The 24,759-nt window shown below is 54.2% G+C and overlaps 1 protein-coding gene across 1 annotated transcript; it reads right to left on the reverse strand.

Moving 5' to 3' along the window:
- Positions 1-8,173: 8,173 nt before the first annotated feature.
- AHR (aryl hydrocarbon receptor) lies at positions 8,174-21,463 on the reverse strand. The gene is made up of 9 exons (XM_056800682.1): positions 21,257-21,463; positions 20,828-21,178; positions 20,007-20,130; positions 19,133-19,263; positions 18,347-18,549; positions 17,462-17,571; positions 15,918-16,059; positions 13,053-14,373; positions 8,174-9,716 (listed from the first exon to the last, which is right to left on the reverse strand). Exons 1-9 carry the CDS (start codon positions 21,461-21,463, stop codon positions 9,573-9,575), a joined length of 2,733 nt encoding a protein of 910 aa, XP_056656660.1. The 3' UTR covers positions 8,174-9,572.
- Between the last annotated feature and the right edge of the window lie 3,296 nt (positions 21,464-24,759).

Consider the following 24,759-nt stretch of genomic DNA (forward strand, 5'->3'; position numbering starts at 1 on the left):
TTGTGCTTCCTTTACCAAACAGTTAACTTTTTTCATGATTTTCCTATTTCACCCTCATTTCTTCTCCCCATTTTCCCTCTAAATCTCTTCTTTGATTTTTAAAATCCTTTTAGAGTTCGTCTATTAATTCTTTTTTGGACTGAGAGCAATTTATATTTTTCTTGGAAACTTTGGGTGTAATAGTACTGACCTTGTTGTCTACTTCTGAGTTTGTGTTTTGGTCTTCCCTGTCACAAAAATAATTTTCTATTTTGAGGTTTGTTTGTTTTTTTTGTCACTTGCTCATTTTTTAATTTTTAAAAAAACTGTTAAAAGTTGGTGACTATAACTGAGGTAAAGGAAGCATTGTTCTAAGCTACAGGTTCTTTGTGCAGCTGCCTTCAGAGCTGGCTCTGGGCATCTATCTGGTAGGATGTAAGGAGAGGTATGTTTAATACTCTCCAGCCCTGTGCCCTGGTCTAATGGGAATCCCAACCATTCTTTTCTGTCTTGGAACTGTGAGCAGGGTCCCCTGGTCTCCTGTGGCTACAAGGGCTGGTATGTGCCAGTGTTCCTCCTTTCCCTGAAATTATACCCCAGGACTGCTTCCTGGATCTGTGTAAGGGCAGTGCAACAAGAGTCCTGCACCCAGAACTAGCAAAGGGACTCCTAAAATATCTTTCTGAGCAGTTGTTCATCCTCCCTTACCATCTATAGCAGAGAACTCTGGAAGCCTTTGTTGTAGCTTCAGCTGTGCCCACTGCTGTGGTGGGGACTTCCCGGGTGCATAGCTTTGAGATCCATCTCCCCCCAGTGTAGAGCCTTTGCTATCTGTCTGGAGAAGTCAGCCCAGGAGTTCTTGATTAGGAGAGGAGGTTCCAGGTTCCCTGAGAGGCTTCCCAAGCACAACCTCCCACCCAAGGCTCTTTGTGATCTTTTCGTTGTTCATATTCTCTCACTCTTGAAATGATTATCTTGAAGATGACATCTTAGTAGCAACAAAATCTGAAAATGCTCTGACAATCCTTCCAAGCAAATCTTTAGAAAGCACCTCAAAACAACAGGAATCAAAAATCAATAGCAAGGAGTGAGTAGGGTCTCTCCCACTGAATACATTTTGAAAAATAGGCAGGGAAAGTTGATATTCATGGAATAAGGGGAAGTGTAAGCAAAAATGCACACAGAGGAGTGTTAGTCAACCCCCTCACCCTATTGCACTGGGTTCTGAGCCTGGCCATAGTTCAACTTTAGGATCCTGGGACCCAGGCTACAATACCAACAGAGCATCCCAGGGCACCAACCTCACTTTGAGGCCCAGAAGTCCATAGAGCTTGGTCCTTTCAAGCCTACACTGAGGTGAAAGTCTAGCCCCAGGGAAAAATAATTCACAATGCCAAGTCCTGAAAGCTAGGAGAAGAGGAGACAGAATCAACAGCTTTCAGAATTCCAAGTCCACAGGCAAAACAAACAAACAAACAAAAACACTGGGAAAATGAGTAAACAGCAAAATAAACATCTAACCCTAGAAAATTTCTATGGTGGCAAAGAGTAAAGCATAGAGTCAACAAGGGATGGTGAGATCCAAGCTACCACATATAAAACTTCAAAGAAAAATGGGAACCAGTTTTAAGCACCAGAAGAAGAAGAACAACAACAACAAAAAATCAAAAATCAAATAAGATAGGTTGAAGGAAAATGGGAATAAAAACAGGAAAAAGAAACTATAGTAATGCAAAAAGAAAATAACAGCTTAAAAAGCAAAATTAGTCAACTGGGAAAAAAGACATAAAACTCCAATGAAGAAAAGTTACCTAAAAACAGAATTGATCTGTTGGGAAAAGATGCAAACAAATCTACTGAAGAAAAGAGTTACATTAAAAGTAGAATGGATCAAATGGAAAAGGAGGATCAAAAGGTCATGTAAGAAATTCTTAAAAATTAGAACTGGGCAAATAGAAGCTAATAACTTAATGGGTCATTAAGAAACAATAAAACAAAAATCAAAAGAATAAAAAAATAGAAGAAAATATGAAGTATCTCATTAAAAAAACTGGCTTGGAAAATAAATATAGGAGAGACATTTTAAGGATTATTGAACTACCTGACAGTCATGATAAAAAAAAAAAAAAACAAGATTAGACATAATATTCCAAGAAATTATCAAACTGCATTGATATTCCTAACTTAGAGGGTAAAAATAGAAAGTGAAAGAATTCACAGATCACCTCCTGCAATAAATCCCTAAATGACAACTCCTAGGAATGTTATAATGAAGTTCATGAGCTCCCAGGTCAAGGAGAAAATACTGCAAACAGTCATAAAGAAACAATTCAAATATCATGGAACCCCAATCAAAGTTACATGGGATTTGGCAACTTCTATATTGAAGATCCAGAAATCTAGGAATATGATATTCTGGAAATCAAGGGAACTGGGTTTACAATCAAGAATCACCTACTCATCAAAACTGACTATATTCTTTCAGAGGAAAGTATGGTCCTTTAATAAAATGGAAGACTTCTAAGAATTCTTGAAAAAAAAGACCAGACAAACAGAATATTTGATGTCCAATTACAAAATTAAAGAGAAGCACTAAAAGGTAAATAATAGAAAAAAGTAAGGGCTTTAATAAGATAAAATATTTTAAACTCCTATATGGAAGGATGTTATCTATAACTCAAAAACTTTAACATTATCATAGTAGTTAGAAGAAGTATACATAGAGAGAGGGTGAGGTAGTAAGCTGTTTAGGATGATATATAAAAAAGATATCTAGTAGTGAAAAAAGACTGCTCTAAGAGAAATGGGAAAAGAGAAGGAAAATGGAGTAAATAATATCACATAAAGAGGCATGGGGATGGGAGAGGGAAACTACTACAGTGGAGAGGAGGATGAGGGTGGTAATGGGTAAAACTTAAACCATACTCTCATAGGAATTGGCTCAAAGAGGGAAGAACAGCCTGATTCATTGGGTTATGGAATCCTAACTTAACCTATAGAGAAATAGAAGAGGATTAAGAAAGGGTGTGGTGGGGAGGGGAGTAATATAAGGAAGGAGGAAGGGGAGAACTGATTAAAAACAAAACAGTGGAGTGGAGGGAAAGAGTGAAAGGGAAAGGACAGGATTAAAAGAGGAAATCAAAATGGAGGTGAATTCATAGATGGTCATCATAACTGTGAATGTAAATGGGATGAACTCCCATAAAACAAAAGTAGATAGCAGAGTGGATTAAAAACCAGAATCCTGCCATATGTTGTATACAAGAAACACATTTGAGGCAGATAGGCACACACAAAGTAAAGGTAAGGGGCTGAAGCAGAATCTATTGGGCTTTAACTAAGGCAAAAAAAAAGGGGGGGGGGAGTACCAATCTTAAACTCAGACAAAACTAAAGCAAAAATAGATCTGATTAAGAGAGATACATCTTGATAAAAGGTAATATAGACAATGAAGTAATATCAGCATTTAATGTCTATTCATCAAAGGGTATAGCATCCAAAATTTTAAAGGAGAAACTAAAGGAACTAAAGGAGGAAATAGATAGTAAAACTATACTAGTAGGTGACCTCAACCTTCCCCTATCAAAACTAGATGGATCTAACAAAAAAATAAGAAAGAAGTAAAGGAAATTAGTGAGATTTTAGAAAAGTTAGATTTAATAGATATCTGGAGAAAAGTGAATAGGGATGAAAAGGAATATATCTTCTTTTCAGCAGTGCATGGTACATATACAAAAATTGACCATGTACTAGGGTATAAAAACTTCACAACCAAATGCAGAAAAAAAGAAATAATAAATGCATTTTTTCAGTTCATAATGCAGTTAAAATTATAATCAATAAGCACTCATGGAAAGGCAAATTAAAAATTAACTGGAAACTAAATAATCTAATTCTTCAAAATAGGTGGGTCAAAGAACAACTCATTGAAACAACACTGTTTTCATTGAAGAGAATGATAATGATGAGACAACATATCAAAATTTATAGGATACAGCCAAAACAGTACTCAGGGGAAAACAGAGAAAAATAGATCAATGAATTGGGCATGTAACTAAAACAAAAGAAAACCAGAAAAATAATAAATTAAAAATCCCCAAATAAAGACTAAATTGAAATCCTAAAAATCAAAGGTGAAATTAATAAAATTGAAATTAAAAGAACTATTTTGAGCCAATAAATAATACTGGGAGCTGGTTCTATAAAAAAAGAAATAAAATTGATAAGAGCATTGGCTAATTTGATAGAAATGATTATCTTTATTATGTGTAGATTGTATATTTACTTGGAGCACCTGTTGCATGCCTTCTTCACCTGTACCTCCATTAGAATGTAAGTTCCTCAGGGCCAGGGATTGTTTTTTAACCAAGTACCTGGTACAAAGTAGGAGCTTAACAAGTGTTTGATGGATTTCCCTGGATAGACTACTCAAAGGTCTTGAAAAACTACTCATTTAAACCACCTAGATTTCAACCTTGAGAGATTTAGAGCAATTCCCTCCATAGTGTGCTGCCTATACTTTCTTCTGGGAAGTAGGCCAGCTTCATGTTCTTTGGACAATATCAGACACACTTATCAAGGACCTTCTGCAAGTAGAATGTCTTCTGGTTTCTACCATGACTTCTGGGAAGAGATGGTGCTAACTGTATTGGACATCTTCCCTCTGGGTCCCAGATGATATCACTTTAGCCTGGCCCTCCAGCCTTGGCTGTCTTAGAGGCAGCTGATCCAGAGGTAGTCACCAGACCTCTTTTTCCTCTGACTTGGCCAACGGGTGGCCTTAGTGATGGCTGCTGGAGCAACTGTTCCAACTTGCAATTCTGTTCCAGAAATGTTTTTTCAGAGACAAAGATTAATGGTCAACAAAATCATTGTAGTCTCTCTGCTTTTGTTACTGCCCACTTTGTTCTCCAAGGGAGACCAGGAACCAGGTACCACAAATAACCATCTCAGACTGGCTGCATGACCCTGATTTGGTTAAATTTCTGTGCCTCAGTTTCCTCACATGTAAAATGGAGGAGACATAGGTTCACTTTCCATATAAAATCTACCATCTACAAAACTTAAAAACCTTTATAAATACATGTTCTTTGCAAAATGCGTTTCTTATTCAAATGAGTGTTTGTTTTTGTTTTTTTAAACCCTTACCTTCTATCTTAGAATCAATACTGTGCATTGGTTCTAAGGCATGAGTGGTAAGAATAGGCAATGGGGGTCAAGTGACTTGCCCAGGGTCACACAGCTAGGAAGTGTCTGAGGTCAGATTTGAACCCAGGACCTCCTATCTCTGGATCTGGCTCTCAATTCACTGAGCCATCTAGCTGCCCCCCAAATAGGTGTTTCTTGACCAACATTTTTCTTCTTTCTCCCTTTCAGTCATTCTTCTCATCTTACAATCATCTGTCACCCCCCCAAATAAGTCATTTCCAAATTTCTCCCATTCAGCATTCCCAGGAAGCCCTTTTGGGGAGCTCCCCTTGCCCCTGGGGTCTGGGTTGGCTGACCCACTAGATGATGTAGGGAAAGCTGATTGACTTTTTCCATCTGTAAGATGAGGATGCTGACCAGAGGTAGAATGAAGTGCCACAGAGACACTGATTTGGAGCCAAAGACCAGGCTTGGCCACCGGCCACCTGGGTCTGCGAATGCAAAAGGAGAGGGCTGACCTCATCGTTCTCCAAGCTTTTAACATGGAGGGCCGTAGGATTCAGGGCTATGGATTCCATCTTCCCCCCTTAAAATTCTCATTCTAAGTCAAAATTGTTCGAGTACCTCTTCACAATGCCCCAGTTGCCTTCCCCAGACCCTCTTTTCCAACCTTCCTATTATTCCCGTGAACTCTGAGCTGATTTAGCCCTGCTACCTCCTTGCCAATTTCATAAGGAATATCTGGATATTAGCCCTACTGTTTGGATGAAGAGATGGAAAGAGAAGACACCAGAGACATGGTGGATTGAGCCCAGACTTGGGAGTCAGGAAGGCTTGGACTGGAATCCTGCCTCAGACACTTACTACCTGTGTGACACCAGGAAGGTCACTTAACTTTTGTCTGCCTCAGTTTCCTCATCTGGAAAATGAAGGGGATGGATTGGATGGCCTCTGAGGTCTCTTCCTGTTCTAAATCTATAATCCTAAGGAGGTGAGATGGCATCCCCAAAGCGACCAAGGAAGTAAGAGCAGTTGGCAAATGAATCCATATTGTATCCATTGGTGTCATAGCCATTGATCTCTCCTTTTTCAGCCTCACTTTTCTCATCTGTACAATGGGAATCATGATGACATTTGGAGCATTGCTCAGAGGACCAACTGAGATGGCATACATAAATACTTCAAGTTCTCTCAAGTCTTTAATTTTCCACCTGACTATCGGAGAGAAGCATGCCACAGAGCAAAGCCTGGGAGTAAAAATGCACAGAGGCTCCGAGGTGTTATCAATCGTTGTTCCATTGTTTTGGTCCTAATCGACTCTTCGTGACCCCATTTGGGGTTTTCTTGGCAAAAATACCGGAGTGCCTTGCCATTTCCTTCTCCAGCTCATTTCACAGATGGAGAAACTGAGGCCAACAAGGTGAAGTGACTGGTCCAGAGTTACAGGTAGGACATTTGCCATTATTATCAATGTAATCAATAAGTCGTGCTTTTTTGTATCAGAGATATTTAATCTGTGGATTTTCGGTCATTCCTCTCCCCCTCCATCCCCTGACTCAAAGCTGCTGCCCCAGGTTGGGGAGATGCAGGAGGTGTGGGCTCCCCCAAACCGCTGTCCTCCACCCCTGCCTCCTAAACCCAAACACACCCCAAAGAGCTCTGGTCGTGGCCAGGCTTGAAACCTCCACCTGTTAAAGACTGGCCTCCATTGGGGGCTGGGGAGCAGGAAGCTGCTCTCTGTGAGGTGAGGGGGGAGTCGATCCCCTTTCCTGGCCCCAGGAGGGAGTGGAGGGGAGGACAGACTGAATGGTGGAGTGTGGCGGAGCCAGAAGGGGCCTCCCTCCACAGACAGCACACCCTGCCTCTCCTTTGACTTAGCAATGGAGGTCCTGAGGATTTACACAACTGTTTGAAGGCCTCGTAGTCGGTGAACGTCCTCTTTCTAGGCTCAGCAGCCTGGAGAGAGCCCTTTGGAGAGGTGAGGCACGAGGAGGTGAACCTGCGGCACTGGGAAATGCCTGGGGGTGAGGGCAGATGATGGAAGGCCTCAGCGGGCAAAGGATGCTGGGTCTGGGCAGAAAAAGCCTTTTGTTGAGGCCTCTGAGGTGTGTGAATGGCACGTCTCGCCTACAAGGGGAACCCACGTTTGCTCTTTACGGGATCTGGCGATCCCGGCCTGGTCCTTTGGAAAGCCTTTTCTTTTGCTTCTTTAAAACATGTCTCTCTTTGCTCTCGAATCTGGCCTCAGACATGGAGGAACTGTGACAGAAGGGGCCAGTCACAGAGCCTCTGCTTGCCTCAGTTTCTTCATCTGTAAAATGGGGACAACAGCAGGCGCTCTCGCAGAGGCCTGCACTTGGGTGCCATGATCTTTGCTCTCTGGACCATGCAGGGTGCTGGGGGCCTTTCTGAGGAGCCTAATGGCAACACTCCCTCGCTGTGGCTTCTTCCTGGATTCCTGGTCCTTTCCTGGTCTGGTATGTCTCATTTTGGTGTGGGTATTGCCCGGTGCTTGGGTGCTGCCATCCCGAGGGGGAGGCCGACGACTCCAGGTCTGCAGGCTCCTGTTTTACATTTAACGTCCTTCATCTGGCTTTATCTTTCCAGACAGACTTCAAATTCCCTCCTGACTGGCTATTGGACAGCTGAGCTTCCTCCCAGGCTGCCCTGGGGCAGACGCTGAGCCCAGCAGCCATATTACTTTGTATACATTTGGTATTTTCCTGTCTATTCCAGGAGAAAGTCAGCTGGGGGGTGGGGGGAAGGGGAGAAGGCATATTTCCGTCCAGGCCCTGCGCCCCCACCAGCAGTGCTTCCTGGTGCCTTCAGTCTGCCAGGAGGGATTCCTCCCTTCTCCACACCTGTATCCTCATGGATGGGGGCTGGGATGCCTGCAGGCTGCTGGGTACAAGCCCAAAGCAGAAGCCCTGGAGCCCTGGGGGAAGGCCTCTCACCCCGGCCAGGCCTTCCTATTAGGAGCTCTAGCCTGACCAGGACGTTGGGGCCCAGAAAAAAGGGTTGGGGCTTTTATTGAAAGGACGAGGCCTGCTTGGCAATTCTTTTATTCCATATATTATCATTTACACATTTACTTCAAGGGAAATAAGAAGACAAAACTCCACATGTTAAATAGCAAGTGACTAAGGCGGGCAGAGCCCAGCCTCCGGCTGGGAGGCTGGCCAGGGAGGGAGCAAGGCCGCTTCGGAGCCCTCGCAGGCCGGCGGGCACACAATCCGGTCTCCTCGAGGGGGAAGAGAGCAGTTCTCCTTTGGCGAGCCAGACAAAGTGCATTGCGTGAACGACTATTTATTATTCTCAAGATAAAATCTGAGCAGCTTTCTTTATACAGATCAACATTCACGCTGTCCCCATTCACACCTTTGTGGCACATCGGTGGCTTCTTCCATTAGATTCGATGGAGAAATAAGGAGCCATTTGGGTCACCGCCCTGAATTTCAGCACAGCTTGGGCTGAAAAGTCATGAAATGTTTGTGCCGATCCGATCCCGTGCTTCCTCCTGGAGTAACGCTCGGCCCTTTTCTGCCTGAAAAGCCTTTTTCTCTGTAGATCGTCGGAGGTCCTCCTCGCTCTGCGGATGTGCCAGAAACAGCGCCGTCTCCTGCCGATGGGAGCAGCACCTTCCTTGGTTTCCTTAAAGACAGACGGACAGACAGACAGCCGCGGGTGCTCCAACATCTTTGGGCTAAACAGGTTAGACAGGACGGTCGTATTTCCTGCGGAAGAGCTTGAACAGTGGGCCGGGGCAGCCTTCTCCACTCCACCAGCGATGCACAGCCCGGATTTCCGGGGACGACGCGGGACACCAAATGTCGTGGCTTCGGTGCTAACCATCCTCCAAGAGGAGAAAACCACCATCACCACCCCAAGGGTGACCCTCATAACGCTGGCCCGGCGTAGCCAAGCGTCCCAGGACTGAGCCTCCTTCGGTCTGGGGCCCGCCCAGCCTCGGCCAGGCCCGGCCAGTCGTCCTCCCCTCCACGGCCGCTTCTACGCACCATTTGAAAACAAACTTCATGAGGAATAAGTTGGCCGAAGGCCGTTGCTTGTGTTCGCTTAAGAGGCGTCTTTCCGCCGGAGATAAGGCACGCGGCGAACACTGGAGTCTCGGAAACGGCTCTCGGGCCGCTTATTTTCTTTTCAATAAATATCTTCTGTTACCTGAAAAAGGCCGGGCTGGAGCGCCCAGGAGAGGGGATGGCGCAGAGGGAAGTGCTGGCGGCACCGCACGGAAGCCGCGGCTCCGGGAGAGGCACTTGGGCGCCGGAGGAGGAAGGGGATGCTCTGGCCCTCCCCCTCTCAGTGCTGGAGGCTGGGGGAGGCTGGTCCGGAGGGACAGATGCTGCTGCTTCTCCTTTCGCTGCTCCCGGCGGGGCTGCGGCCGAGGCTTCCCCCGGCCTTCCCTGCAGCACCCGCCCCGGCCCGCCTCAGAGGAAGCCACCGGACGCTATATCGGGGAAGGGCCTGGCTTCAGCCGGATGGACACAGGAGGTGGCCGAAGAGCTGCTCAGACTGTTGAACGGAGCGGCGAAGGACTCGCTTAAAACGCCTCCATTGAAGCCATTCTGAAACTGCAAGGAGAGGGCGGGCGTCAGGTGGGGAACGAGGGCCTCCCCGTCTGACTCTGGGCCCGGGGCCTTCCCTGCCGCTGCTTCTCCTTCCCCAGTGGTCGGAGGGACGGAGAGGGGCTGTGTAGATCTCTCAGCCTCCTCGCTTTTGAAAGCAAGCGGTGGGAAGGGAGGAATGGACAGAGGGAGGCCTGGAGGACTGAGACCGGGAGCAGGACGGGGGAGGCCTGGCCTGGGCAAGGACAAGGGCTGCCCGGTGGTCGGGGTCCAGGCCAGGGGAGGAGAGCGGGAGCTTTCCCCCAGGATTCTGTGAAGAAGGAAAAGGGGGCCAGAGCTCCCGGCCAACGGGAGAGGCGGGAGAGGCGGGAGAGCTGAAGAGGACAAGGCGGGAGGGGCAGCAGAGACCCAGGGTGGCCTACCAGGCCCAGCAGCCTTGGGAAGGGCCCCGAAAACATTGGGAGAGGAGCAGAGGGAAGAAGGGAGCCATGGGGTGGGGAGGCCCTGAAGGGGAGGGCTGGGCTCGGATCAAATGGGAAGCCAGTGGCCTCGGAGGCCTGCGCGGAGGCCTTGCTCTAACCAGAGCCAGCCTTCACAGCAGTCCCCAGGATGAGCCTCTGCCCCCATCCCCTTCCCATCTTTCCCCAGTGACGGCTGCTCCCTGGGACTGCGCCATTCTCCCACCCTCACTGGCCCCGCAGAGCTCGGGGCCTGGTTAAAGGGCCGCCTCGTGGGGCCTCCCTCCCCAGAGGCCGGCCCTGTGCCCCGCCATAGGACTCGGCTTCTAAAACAGCTAGTCCCCAGCAGAGCGGCACATGTAGCATCCGTGCCCGGTACTATGCCCGCTTCCGAGGCAGAGAGCGAGTGAGCCAGACCCTGAACCCAGCCTCGGAGACGCTCCCTGGCTGTGCAGACTCCTCTCCCCCTCTCTGGCCCCCAGCCCTTCTGTGTGTCTGCCAGTACGTCCCCCTGGGGGCAGGGCTGCCCCTCTGCAGGAGGCCCTAATAAACGCCTCTATGAGTGTCTGGTCAGAAATGTCTTCAGCGAAGCTGCTCGATCAGTGACCCCAAATGGGGAAAGAGTGTTTGAGAACCAAAGGCCTGACGCGCCTCCATCACAAAGGGCCCCTGTGAGGCCTTAAGGTTCCGGGAGGATTAGGGGCAGGCTTGGGCTGAGCTCAGAGCAGCTTCTCTGATTCCTCTGGGTCACCTTCAGGGATTTCTTTTCCATTGTTTTGTGGGCCCCAACACTGGGAGATGTTGTAAGAGGCCTCCTGGCCTACTAGGGGTGAAGGCCTCTGGGAAGGCCTGGGGCCTGCATCTCCAGAGGAGAGGGTTCCCTCCACGTGGCAGAAAGATGGCCCTAAAAGCAGAGTGGGCCCAGAGTTAGAGCAGGGCCCAGTCAGAGTGGGTCTTAGAGTCAGAGTAGGGCCTAGAGTCAGAGCAGGGCCTAGTCAGAGCGGGGCCCAGTCAGATCGGGGCCCAGTCAGAGCGGGGCCCAGTCAGATCGGGGCCCAGTCAGAGCGGGGCCCAGTCAGAGCGGGGCCCAGTCAGAGCGGGGCCCAGTCAGAGTGGGACCTAGAGTTAGAGCAGGGCCCAGTCAGAGTGGGTCTTAGAGTCAGAGTAGGGCCTAGAGTCAGAGCAGGGCCTAGTCAGAGAGGGGCCTAGTCAGAGCGGGGCCCAGTCAGAGTGGGACCTAGAGTTAGAGCAGGGCCCAGTCAGAGTGGGTCTTAGAGTCAGAGTAGGGCCTAGAGTCAGAGCAGGGCCTAGTCAGAGCGGGGCCCAGTCTGAGTGGGTCCTAGAGTCAGAGCAGGGCCTAGAGTCAGAGCAGGGCCTAGTCAGAGCGGGGCCCAGTCAGAGTGGGTCTTAGAGTCAGAGTAGGGCCTAGAGTCAGAGCAGGGCCTAGTCAGAGCGGGGCCCAGTCAGAGTGGGACCTAGAGTCAGAGCAGGGCCTAGTCAGAGCGGGGCCCAGTCAGAGTGGGACCTAGAGTCAGAGCAGGGCCCAGTCAGAGTGGGTCTTAGAGTCAGAGTAGGGCCTAGAGTCAGAGCAGGGCCTAGTCAGAGCGGGGCCCAGTCAGAGTGGGACCTAGAGTCAGAGCAGGGCCCAGTCAGAGTGGGTCTTAGAGTCAGAGCAGGGCCTAGTCAGAGCGGGGCCCAGTCAGAGTGGGACCTAGAGTCAGAGCAGGGCCTAGTCAGAGCGGGGCCCAGTCAGAGTGGGACCTAGAGTCAGAGCGGGGCCCAGTCAGAGTGGGTCTTAGAGTCAGAGCAGGGCCTAGAGTCAGAGCAGGGCCTAGTCAGAGCGGGGCCCAGTCAGAGTGGGTCTTAGAGTCAGAGTAGGGCCTAGAGTCAGAGCAGGGCCTAGTCAGAGCGGGGCCCAGTCAGAGTGGGACCTAGAGTCAGAGCAGGGCCTAGTCAGAGTGGGGCCCAGTCAGAGTGGGACCTAGAGTCAGAGCAGGGCCCAGTCAGAGTGGGTCTTAGAGTCAGAGTAGGGCCTAGAGTCAGAGCAGGGCCTAGTCAGAGCGGGGCCCAGTCAGAGTGGGACCTAGAGTCAGAGCAGGGCCCAGTCAGAGTGGGTCTTAGAGTCAGAGTAGGGCCTAGAGTCAGAGCAGGGCCTAGTCAGAGCAGGGCCTAGTCAGAGCGGGGCCCAGTCAGAGTGGGTCCTAGAGTCAGAGTAGGGCCTAGAGTCAGAGCAGGGCCTAGTCAGAGTAGGGCCTAGAGTCAGAGCAGGGCCTAGTCAGAGCGGGGCCCAGTCAGAGTGGGACCTAGAGTCAGAGCAGGGCCTAGTCAGAGCGGGGCCCAGTCAGAGTGGGACCTAGAGTCAGAGCAGGGCCCAGTCAGAGTGGGTCTTAGAGTCAGAGTAGGGCCTAGAGTCAGAGCAGGGCCTAGTCAGAGCGGGGCCCAGTCAGAGTGGGACCTAGAGTCAGAGCAGGGCCCAGTCAGAGTGGGTCTTAGAGTCAGAGTAGGGCCTAGAGTCAGAGCAGGGCCTAGTCAGAGCAGGGCCTAGTCAGAGCGGGGCCCAGTCAGAGTGGGTCCTAGAGTCAGAGTAGGGCCTAGAGTCAGAGCAGGGCCTAGTCAGAGTAGGGCCTAGAGTCAGAGCAGGGCCTAGTCAGAGTAGGGCCTAGAGTCAGAGTAGGGTCTAGAGTCAGAGCAGGCTTAGAGTCAGAGCGGGGCCTAGTCAGAGCGAGGCCTAGTCAGAGCGAGGCTGGGGCTCAGTCAGAGCAGGGCCTAGTCAGAGCAGGGCCCAGTCAGAGCGAGGCTGGGGCTCAGAGCGGGGCATCACTGCCTTCCCTCCACCCACACCAAGGACTCCCCCATGAGAGGACGAAGCGAGGAGACAACTTACTTTGTTCAAGGCCGGGTGCTGACTCGAGCCCAGTGGGTGGTACGGCACCAGGCCCATGCTAGAAGCCTGGCCTTCGGGTTGGCACTGAAACATGGAGACAGCACCTGCGTAACACCCCGGGGGGGCTCCTTGGGGGGGCTGGGAAGGGCCACCAGGCCCCGGGGTTTCCTGGAAACAGCTGACAAAGTCTCCCAGGTGTGAGGCTGGGTACTGAGACTGGTCCAAAGCTTCCATTGGAAAGTCTAAATGGTCCAGGCGGGCAGTTGGGGGAAAGAGAGGCTGAGAGCAGGGCAGGAAGCTCTGGGCGTAGGGCCCCGGGCCAAAATCGGCCTTGTAGGGCAGCTCGGCATCCGTCAGGCCTGCCAGGACCTCGTAGGGCTGTGGCTCCAGCTGAGGGCAAGGGAAGGGCTCGGGGTCCCCCGGCTTCCAGGCGCCCACTTGCAGGTGCTTCATTTTCTGGCAAAGCTGCTGCTGCTGCCGCCATCTCTGCTGGTGCAACTGTTCTTGGACCATGCAGCTAGAGTTGGGGGGCTGAGGAGGGACTCCCGGCCGTGGTGGCAGGGAGTGCTGAGACTGGAGGGGAGGCTGCAAAGGATTCTGGGCCTGCTGAATGGGCTGCTGAGGCTGGGCCTGCTGCAGGGGGTACTGAGGCTGGAGGGGAGGCTGCAAAGGATTCTGGGCCTGCTGCTGGGGCCCTGAATGGGAGAACGCAGCCTTGTTTAAGGACGTCTGCACGTAGGTCAGGATCTCGTCGGTCAGGTCTGGGTCGATGTCCCCCATGTCATCCCCTCCCAAAAGGTCGGTCCGAAAGAACTCCTCCCGCTGCAGGTGCCTCAGATCCTCGAAGTCGAGGCCCAGACTCCTCATGATGCCGTACAGGTCACCGGGCCCACCGTCGGCCAGGGCGCCCGGGGGGTCGAGGCCGGCCTCGTGAGAGAACAGGCCCTGCTCCCGCTTCAGGAGGTCCGCACTCCCCCCGGGCCAGTCACCGGACATGAGGCCGCGCAGGTCCTCCGCCATCTCGCTCCCGAAGCTCCTGTCCAGGGGCGCAGCGCGGGGCGCCGGAGGGCACAGGTACACGGCCTCGTCCTGCCGCAGCACCGAGCCCAGGATGGAGGTGGGGTGGAAGGACCCCTGGCCCCAGGGGTGCCCTGCGGCGCCCTCCCCGCCCGGCCCAGAGCCCTGCTTGGGCCTCACGGGGGCTGCGTCCAGGGGCCCAGGCAGCAAGAAGGTGACCTCGTACAGCACGGCCTCTCCCGTGGTGAACATGAAGGGCAGCTTCCCGCTGCGCTTCCGCAGGTGCTCGGCCCCCTCTTCATCTCTGAAAGGAAACAAGACCGCTCAGACTCGGAGCCTGCCAGCCCCTGCCACCTCTGACGTGCGGCCAAGCCTCAGTGCCAGCAGCGTCCGGGGGCACCGCTCTGGGCATCGGAGCAAACCGGAGTCCTGCAGGTCGCAGCCGGAGCCTGAGCACTTCCCCCTCCCCCCCAGCATCTCTCTCCCTCTCTGTCTGTCTGTCTGCCTGTCTGTCCCCTTCTCTCTCCCCTCTCCCTCTGTCTGTCTCCTCTCTCTTCCTCTCTGTCTGCCTGTCCGCCTGTCTCCTCTCTCCCCGTCTGCCTGTCTGCCTGTCTTCTCTTCCCCCATCTGCCTGTCTCCTCCTCTCTCTCTTCCTCTGTCTGGCTGCCTGTCTGCCTGTCTGCCTCCTTCTCTCTCTCTTCCTCTGCCTGTCTCCTTCTCTCTTCCTCTGCCTGTCTGCCTGTCTCCTCCTCTCTTCCTCTGCCTGTCTGCCTGTCTGTCTCCTTCTCTCTCTCTTCCTCTGCCTGCCTGTCTCCTTCTCTCTTCCTCTGCCTGTCTGCCTGTCTGTCTCCTTCTCTCTCTCTTCCTCTGCCTGCCTGTCTCCTTCTCTCTTCCTCTGCCTGTCTGCCTGTCTCCTCCTCTCTTCCTCTGCCTGTCTGCCTGTCTGTCTCCTTCTCTCTTCCTCTGCCTGTCTGTCTCCTTCTCTCTCTCTTCCTCTGCCTGTCTGTCTCCTTCTCTCTTCCTCTGCCTGTCTGTCTCCTTCTCTCTCTCTTCCTCTGCCTGTCTGCCTGTCTGTCTCCTTCTCTCTCTCTTCCTCTGCCTGTCTGTCTCCTTCTCTCTTCCTCTGCCTGTCTGTCTCCTTCTCTCTCTCTTCCTCTGCCTGTCTGCCTGTCTGTCTCCTTCTCTCTTCCTCTGCCTGTCTGCCTGTCTCCTTCTCTCTTCCTCTGCCTGTCTGTCTCCTTCACTCTCTCTTCCTCTGCCTGTCTGCCTGTCTGTCTCCTTCTCTCTCTTCCTCTGCCTGCCTGTCTCCTTCTCTCTTCCTCTGCCTGTCTGCCTGTCTCCTCCTCTCTTCCTCTGCCTGTCTGCCTGTCTGTCTCCTTCTCTCTCTCTTCCTCTGCCTGTCTGTCTCCTTCTCTCTTCCTCTGCCTGTCTGTCTCCTTCTCTCTCTCTTCCTCTGCCTGTCTGCCTGTCTGTCTCCTTCTCTCTTCCTCTGCCTGTCTGCCTGTCTCCTTCTCTCTTCCTCTGCCTGTCTGTCTCCTTCACTCTCTCTTCCTCTGCCTGTCTGCCTGTCTGTCTCCTTCTCTCTCTTCCTCTGCCTGTCTGCCTGTCTGTTTTCTCTCTCCCTGTCTGCCTGTCTGTCTCCTTCCTTCTCCCCGTCTCTCCCTCTCTGCCTGTCTGTCTCTCCTCCTTAGGGATCTGCTTATTCCTTCGTGCTTGCTGCCTGACTGGAGGCCTCGGGCCAGCCTGCGCCCCAGACGAGCCCGGGGACGTCTCCTTCCCGCCATCCCATTTCTATTTCGGCTCTGGCCGGAGGCCGGTCCCCCCCCAAAGGGCCAGTCTCGTGCTCACGTGAGCGGCCTCTGCGTGGCGATGATGTAGTCCGGCCGGCCGTTCTTATACACCAGGCGGGCGTTGGACTGCACCCAGGTCCAGCGATTCTCCTTGGTGAGGAGCCGGAACACCGTCATGCCGCTCTCTCCGGTCTTGATCACTAGAGTGAAGGCGAGGAGGCCCAATGAGTGCGGGGAGAAGGTCCAGGGCCGACAGCCCGGCCTCCCCCTCGCCGCTTCCTGCCGCGCGAGTCAAAGACGGAACTAAAGACGTCTCAGGAGGCCGAGTCGGCTCGATGGCCGGAGCGTCGACACGGACCCCCGAGAGGCTCTTCCACCCACTGACTGTCCTTGCAGAGGATCCCAGGAACGCCGGAGAACAGCCCCAGAGCTCCCAGCATGACAAACATGGAGACGAGAAAAAAACGGCGGTGCAAACCGGATCCCAAGGGAAAAGGTGGGCATTTTCTGGGTCCCTTGGAGGCCCCCTGGGAGCTGGCGGCCTCGGTGAGCCCGTGCAGCCGGGGTCCCACGGGGAAGGAAGTCCTCCGGCCCTCAGAGGACGGGGATTCTATGTGAATATCTGAGCCCCGAGAAGGGCCCAGACCAGCTACAGCCGAGCAGCAACGCCCGAGACAGCCCTTTGGGGCAACCGAAATGGTTTTGGTTTTCTAGCCTGTCCAGGTGGAGGCTGCCTGCAGTCGGGCTGCCTCTCCCTAAGGCAAAGCACCTTCCTCCCTTTCTTCCCTGAAGAGCCTCCTTCCCAAGCACAGCACCCCCCCCCCCCCCCGCATGTGGTTCTCCCACCATTCAGGAACACTTTGAGGGTCTGGACATCTCCAGCTCCAGAACCCACAACTAGGCCGGCCCTCCCACGGAGGCACCAGAGGCTTCGGGAAGAGCCCTGCCGACAGGCCCATCGCCCAGTCCCAGGACCCCAGGCTGCAGACCTAGAAGCCACCCTGTCCAAGCCCCTCCTTTTACAGATGGGGAGACCAAGGCCCAAGTTGCAGGGATCAGCCTCGGGACCCCCAATCCAGGCCTCTTTTCCTGGATTCTAACAGCCGTGTTCACAGCCGTTTCCTCATCCATCCTGCCATTCCCTGGCTGGTCCAGCTCTCCACGGAGCCCCGTCGGCCCTCTGAGAGCCTCTGCAAGCGTCCCCACAGCCGGCCCTGGGGGGCGCGTCCTCAAATTCTGGGGCTCTGGAACCTCTGCACGGGGCCCTGCAGACACGGGGCCGCCCCCCTCGCTCCCACCTCCGTGTTCCTCAGAACATTTGACTGTTTTTAGGGGCCAAAGAGGATTCCTTCAATGGGACTCTGGGCCGTGGAACAGGCTCCTTCTGGGGACGTGTTTCAAGCCTGTCACCAGGTCCGTGTGGAGGAAACATCGCCGGCCCCTTCCAGACCAGGGGCTGTGCTGGGCCTGCTCCCCAAGGCCCTTCTGACTGGGACCCCATTTCCCACCTGGCCGGCCTTCTGACCCCCCCCCCCCCCGGAAACAACCAGAGCCTCACGGCATCACCTTCCAGCCTGCCCCGTCTGCCATTTCCCCACTTACTCCGGATGTGGCTGTCGGCACAGTACAGCATGTCGGCGGCGTGGAGGAACTGGTAGCCGGATCCCCTCATGCACAGCTCAGCCTCAGTGTACCCCAAAACAAGTCTTCCTCTGTAAGAGAAAAGGCGCGTCAAACCAGGCTCCGCTCGAGAAAGGAGTGGCGCGATTGAGTGGAACGTGACCGATCCCCTCCCCCCCCTCCTCCTCCTTCCCCCTCCGCTCCCCGCCTCGGTCTCTGAGAGGGGCACCTGCTCCCCGAGGCACAGAGGGTTCTTCAACTCTTAAGTTCAAAAGATAAAAGAGCCCGAGAAGGAGTAAGGCCGCCCGTGAGCCACGGGAACTCGGGGACGCGTGCTGGAGGAAGACCAGGCGGCCTCTTCCCCATCCAGCCTCAGTCTGAACAGCTTTCACTGAATCCAAGCTACCAGCTCTTAAAGGGAAGCCCCCCCCCCCCCCCGAATCCCAGGCAGCACGGGGAACTTCGGGATCGGATGGGGGGAAAAAAGCAGTCCTGGATGGCACGTTTACAGCCCGGCCTGGAAGGAGCTGGCTGGAGACTAAAAGAAGGAACGAGAGTCGCCATGGACTGTTTGGAGCATCCCAGCTCGAGGCTCCTTCCTCAGATCCAGTTATCCATCTTTGGAAGCACGGCAAGTGCAAAAGGAATCCTCTCGGGGGCCTCGGGAGCCCCAAGAAGGCCCTGCCCTGCCCGAAGATGGACTCCCCCAAATTCTGAGAGACCAGAGCCAGGAAGCTTCCAGGCATTTCCTAGGCACAGAAGGACGGTGGGCCGGGGACTAGGCGGAGACGGGGGCTGCCCCAGGAGCTCAGAGCCCGAAGGGGCAGACCACGGGCCCGTGGGCGGCCCCTCACACATGCGGCTTACTTGGCATCGCAGCCTGTAGGAGTGAAGTCCAGTTTGTGCTTCGTTCTGAAGATGAAGTTTTTGGTCCGGATTTCGAGGATAGACGGAGGCTGCAGCGGAGTGGCCACGGCAAACAAGGCCAGCTGGGGGGCCAAGCACGCGCCATCTTTCCCCTTCTTGTTCTGGCCATGAAGGAACTTGAGGCGTCCTTGAAAATTCATGGCCTTGTGAAAAGAAGAGCAGCCCGTGAAAAAGAGCGCCAGACGGAGGGACCTCGAGCAAAGCACGAAGCACAAGAGAGCTCCGGCACGCCCGGGAGGGCCGGGCGCGGGGCAGAAATAGAGGAGAAGGCGCTCCGCTGTCAGGAGAGGCGCAGAGAGTCTGGCTCCGCCGAGAACGTAAAGGAACCCTGCCATGGGGGACCAGCTCTGGGGGGGAAGTGACTGGTCTGCGAGGCCCCACGGCGTCTTCTCAGCCTTGGAAAATGGCAGGAAGAAGACTGAGGCGCTGGGAGCCGAGGACGCCGCCTGCGACCCTAAAGCCAGAGCCTTTGTCCCCTCTAGGAGGCTGCAAAAACCCAAACGCACCATCACAGGGGCCTCAAAGGAAGATCTTTGGGGGGATTTTCTGTAACAAAAACGTGTCTGAAGCCGACAGTCCGGACCACTGTGAGGACGATCACCTCATCGAGCCTTTCCTGCAGCCCTAACGGCACCCTGACCTCGGGGGCCCCCACTTCCGCCAGGGCCGGCCTCCTCATTCCCCACCTGAAGGCGCAAACGAGGCTCGGGCCCAAGAAAGTCTCACCAAGAAGCCCGAGGAGTTGTCCAGGAGGCAGCGCAGGCGGCAGATGAAGGATCTCTCCAGGAAGGGCAGGCTCTCCGCCGGAAGCTGCTCGGGGCTGTAGTAGCCTGCGGTCTGGGCCAGGCCAGGGCCCTCTAGAGATGGACAGACAGACAGACGGCGTGAAGCTCAGCGGGCAGAACTCCCGGAATACGGAGCTGCCTGTTTCCCTGGGCGGCGGGGGCCGAGGAGGGCGATCCCCTCCTTCTGAGGCGGGAAAACGATGGTTTACTGATCATTCCCCCAACTTAGAAGGATGACGATCCACAAACAAGAGCTAGCACGGGGGGCGCTCTCCCATCTGCCCCAAAGGCCCCACCAGGGGAGGCGGCCAGCGCGTGGGACGAGGCCCCCCAGATTCCCGCCGGCTCACTTCTTAGATGAAGCCCGGACCTTCTGCCTCAGCATCGATACTGTGGATCGGTCGACAGGCCAGCCAGTGGGTGTCCAGTGACTCGCCCAGGGTCACCCAGTTAGGAAGTGTCTGAGGCCACACCGGAACCCGGGGCCTCCCCTCTCCGGGCCTGGCTGCTGGCTCTCCCTCCACGGACACCCGCCCTCCCGCCATGTTTTCTAGCGTAAGGCTGGGTGCCTTCCTGCTCTGGCTTCCTGCACAGCCCATCTCAGAGGTCGGGGTCGGACGGCCTCGAGTCCCCCCGCCCAGCCAAGGGCCGGAAGCTGAAGGTCAGCATGTCCAGAGACAAGATTCCCGCCATGGGCGTCCCCCTAACGGCCTTGAACTCCTCCCCAGCCCAAAGGGCTTTCAGCGAGCCTGGGGGGCTCCGGCCCCCGTCTGCAGGCACCCCGTCCGCCCCGACGGCCCGGGGAATCATGCCACCTTGTCCCTGGGCCGCGGGGTCCGCAGCCTGGCCCGCGAGCGGAGTCCACTGTAGCTGACGCTGGAACTCTGCGCGGTCCTCTGTGTGGATGAGCTCGAACACGCTTTGATGGATGACGTCAGACTGGGGAGAAACGGTCAGGAGAAGCCGGTGAGCCCCAACGGCCCCGCTGGCCCACCGGCTGCAGGGCCAAAGGCCAGTGAGAGCACGCCAGCACCGGCTCAGGACGTCCAGGCGGGGCTGAGCCCGGCCCGCGCCAGGCCTCCATCCCAGCATCCCAGGGAGCCCTCTCGTCTGAGCCTCGGCAGCGCAGGCCGCCATCCTCGAACTCTCTGCTTTGTCCCCTCCCCGACCCGCGCAGGCCAAGATCGTGGTGGGGAATCGCCTGGCCAGGACGTCGCGTGTGCTGGAGGATCGAGGCCTGCCAACAGCACAGCCCCGACGGGGCGGCCACCATCTTGTGGGGCTTGGCAGAGCGGCTCAGCGTGTCCGTCCTGCGCTGGGACCCCGGAGGGTGCCCGGCCTGCATGCTCTCGGCCCTTTGGGACGGGGAAGCCCGCTGGCCGGCCCGCTCCCTCGCCGAGCCTTGGCTCCGGCCAGTCAAAGGGGAGGCCTCAGAGGCTGGCTTGGGGGCCCAAGGGCGGCCCGAGCGAGCTGCCCCGTCTGACATCGGCTCCGAACGGGCCGAACGCCACCCACCCGACCTGGCGGGAGCCCCCAGGTAAGGAGGGCAGGCTGGGCAGACGCCTCCGTGGCGGGCCCTGCGCTCCCGCCCGGCCTCTGGTGACTCACAACTAGGGAAGGAGGGGAAGGTGCTCACCTGCTGGAAGCCCAAGTAGTCCTGGATGGTGGACGAGGCGTAGAAGACCAGCGCGTCCGTGGTGACCACCAGCACGAAGCCATTGAGCGCCTGCGGGGAGAGCACACGGAGCCCAGGCCCGTCACGGCACGGCCGGGGTATTCCCAATGGAGAGGGAGCCCGGCGCGCTGCCCGGGCCAGCCGCCTCTCTGGACGAGCTGCAGGGAGAGGAGCCCCCGGAAGGGCCCCCAAACCACCTCCACATCCCCAGAACTCCAGGCACCCCACCGCTGCTCTGCACAGTCCACGGCGAGCCGGAGGCGGCTTCTGAGAATTTAGGTCCCTGAACAAAAGCCCGAGTCCGATCTCACCCTACTAGAGCAGGAGCCCCAAGACTCGGAGCCGAGGCTGGGGATGCGGCCCCCCAGGTGGCCCCCGCCGGCCACAAGCCTCCAGGAGGAATCCAGCCAAGGCCGAGGCACAGGCCGGCCAGGGGCCGCTCAGGGATGTGGAAATGGCTCGGGATTTGGCCTCCTCGGAGCTGGGTTCAAGTCCCACATCTGCCTCTGAGGATGTACGGAGGGGCTTCGGGGAAGCTCCTAACCTCTTCCACCTCTTTAGACAGACCCTGTTAACGCAATGTTGTTGAATTTGCATCGTCCACAGGCTGCCTCTTGCCTCATCCTAGCAAATGGCGTGCTGGTAAGAGCCCGGGCAGGTGGAGGCGAGCCTGAAATCGGGGGGATGCGGCTTCGGGTCATTCCGGCAGAGCGGAGCGCGTGCTGGCCGGGGCTCGTCAACTCTTCTGGCCGGAGCCACCGTCCTGAGCGGACTGCGCCGGCCGTCGGTAGGGCCCCTCCAGCTTCTCCTCCTCGGCCGCCGGACAATAAATAGCACACGGTAACCAGTATGGAGAACAATTTGGAATTCTGCCCAGACTGCATATCCTTGCAGCCCGCGATACCACTGTGAGGTTTACTTATTACGGTGATCAAGAACGGAAACGGCGTGTTCTAAATACGGAGAGCAGCGCACAACGAGGGGGGTGGAGCAAGCTTCGGCGTATGAAGGGTCCGCAGCACGCCGGCGCTGTAAGAAATGTCCGACAGGCTAACTCTGGAAAAACACGGGAAGACCTCCAAGACATGATGAAAAGTGAAATAAGCACAACGAAGAGAAGATCATAGACAGCAGTACGGAAATACCGTTGGAAGAATGACCCGAGAATGCCCCCTTCCAGAGCAAGAAGCGATAAATGGAAGGAAGACGGACGTGGTTTTGTACACTCGTGTCCTTTTCTGTCAAATGATGAGGGAGAGCCAGGAGGGAGCTAACGGGGGGCTTCACAGCCCAGATTCTCCCCCAGTTGTCCGTCTGCCTTGCGGTTGTGGCCGTCGCTCCACTCTGCATCAGTTCTTACAGATCTTCCCTGGTGTCTCTGAAAGTGTCCCCTTCCTCATTTCTTATAGCACGGGATAACCTTATATTACAACAGTATCCCGTCTTCATATTCCACACCAGGATTGGTCTAACCATTCCTCCATGGGCATTCCTTCTGTTTCCCCTCATTGGGCACCTCGAAAAGAGCGATACGTTCTGTACATTTCTGAAGAATCCTTCTCTTCACCTATCCTGACTCTAATTCCCCCGTATCTCAGTCTCCCCTTTCTCTCCTATTCCCTGTTGAGTAAAACGCACTTCTCTACTTGTATGTGCGGTCAGGCTGCTCCTCCTGAGCCCACCTCCTGTTTGTCCCGACAACTTGTGTACCCTGATTTTCCCTAATCTCCCCCTTCCCTTTTCTTTCTATTCTCCTAATGTAGACAAGAACCACTCTAGGAGCTTGTCTAATTATATTCCCTTTAGGTCTGTTGCTAGTAGGAATTTCATCAATATTTCACCCTTCTGGAGCCTCTGTGTTTGAGTTTCAAGGTGCCGAAGCAGCTCTGGTCTTCTCATCAGGAAAGCTTAGCTGGAAGTCCTCCTTGTCATCAAGAATCCAGTTTTCCCTTGTAGGATTATTCTCCGTTGTTCTAGGGCAACTCTTCTTGGATATAAGCCTGATTGAGGTTCTGCCTTCTAGAATTCTTCATTCTAAGACCTTCAAAGGAGGAGCTGTGGATGGGGTGCCATTGTGGCTATGGCTCCCTAGTACCTGACAAGATTTTGACTTGACCTGGAAGTACTCATACTTTTGAGTTTTTTTATTTTTAAACCCTTACGTTCCATCTTGGAGTCAATACTGTGTATTGGCTCCAAGGCAGAAGAGTGGTAAGGGCTAGGCAATGGGGGTCAAGTGACTTGCCCAGGGAAGTCCTTCCCACCGCTGGGAAGTGTCTGAGGTCAGATTTGAACCCAGGACCTCCAGTCTCTAGGCCTGGTTCTCAATCCACTGAGCTACCCAGCTGCCCCCTACTTTTGAGTTTTTGCTTTGAGGTAGATTCTTTCTCTTCCCACATTGCCCTCTGCTTCCAAGAGAGCACTGGGCAGTTTTATTGAGGTGGGGTGTCAAGGCTCTTTCGGGAGGGGGAGGGGGAAAATGGGCTCCAGATAGTCAAGAGATTCTGAAGCATTTTTCTCCTCATCTATTTTCCAGACTGGTTGTTTTTGCTATGAGACATCTCACAGTTTCTTCTCTTTTGTCGTCTTAAAGCTGTCTTACTATTTCTTGTTGCCTCACTGACCTCTAGTTAGTCCATTCTATTTTTCAGGGAGTTTGTTGCAAAAGTTTGGTACCTCTTGTGCCACACTGCTAATCTCCTTTCTAATTCCCTCTCCCACATTTCAACGTCTCCATTTTTTCTTCTAGGGCTCATATTCCATTGATTTAAAACATTTTCAACCTTTTTTTTTGGGGGGGGGGGGCTTCATCTCTTCCAAGAATTCTAGTTGAATTCAGGCCCAAACTATGTTTTTCTTTGCAGCTTTGCTTATCGAGGGCTCTGTCGTCAGCATTTGCCACTGTAACAGTCATTGAGGGTCCTTTGGGGGGAGTTGGCGCATCCTTCCAGGCTATTTCCTGACTTCTGATCTGCTGGTAGGACCAGTCTCCATCCTCCTTGGGAGCAAAGGTCTGGCTCGTCCTGTGGTTGTTTTCTTAGGGTATTGGGTGGTCTCAGCTGTTCTTGCTCAGGACCCAGGCCAGGTCCTGTGGCCACTCCCTAGCCCCAAATGCAACCGGGTACCTCCGGCCCTCCCCGCCCCCTCAGGGGATTGAAACACTGGGTAGGGGCCAGAACTGGCAGGAGGCATTGCCCCAGGAAGTTCCGCATCTTCCTCTTGCCTGGGTTCACAATCTCTCCCTGGATGCAGAAGGTTCCATGAGACCCTTTGCTCTTGCCAGAGCCCATCCTCAGCATCTGTGGACTTCTCAGATTCCCTACACTGACCTGGGCTGGCAAAATGACCCACTGCCACTTTTTCTTGGGTTTGCCTGTTGGGATTTGGTCTGGAGTATTTTCTAGATCCATTTGGAAAAGGCTTTCTGGTGGGTGGACCCCCATAATCCTTTCTAGTCCCCTTCTGTCTTGGTTCTACCCCCACGACTTATAGTTTTAATTCCCTGAAAATGGCATTCTGTGCTAGAAGCAGACATGCATTCATAGGCTTGTGTCCTCAATAAAATCAACCTCTTGGGTCCCAGCCTCCTATTCCGCATCAGCCCAAGTGCTGGAGGACACAAAGGAAGCCCTTGTATTATGGGTAGTGATCTGATCTGCCATCTTAAACATCAGAAATGCTTCCAGACCCACCTGGGGCTCAGCCTTTGGCCCTGGCAGACCCCTCAAAGCCTCCCTGGGTGTCCACAAATGCCAGGAAGACAAAAGCTGGAGCCTCCTCACCAGGAGGCCCCAAATCAGAGAAATCCTTGATCCATACCCCTGAAAGAGGGGAGTTTCTGAGGAGTCTCCTCAGCTCCATGGTTCTTGGGAACTGGGCCCAGAGGAAGAAAA

Source organism: Monodelphis domestica, chromosome 5, assembly GCF_027887165.1.
Source record: "Monodelphis domestica isolate mMonDom1 chromosome 5, mMonDom1.pri, whole genome shotgun sequence".
NCBI classification, from domain to species: domain Eukaryota; kingdom Metazoa; phylum Chordata; class Mammalia; order Didelphimorphia; family Didelphidae; genus Monodelphis; species Monodelphis domestica.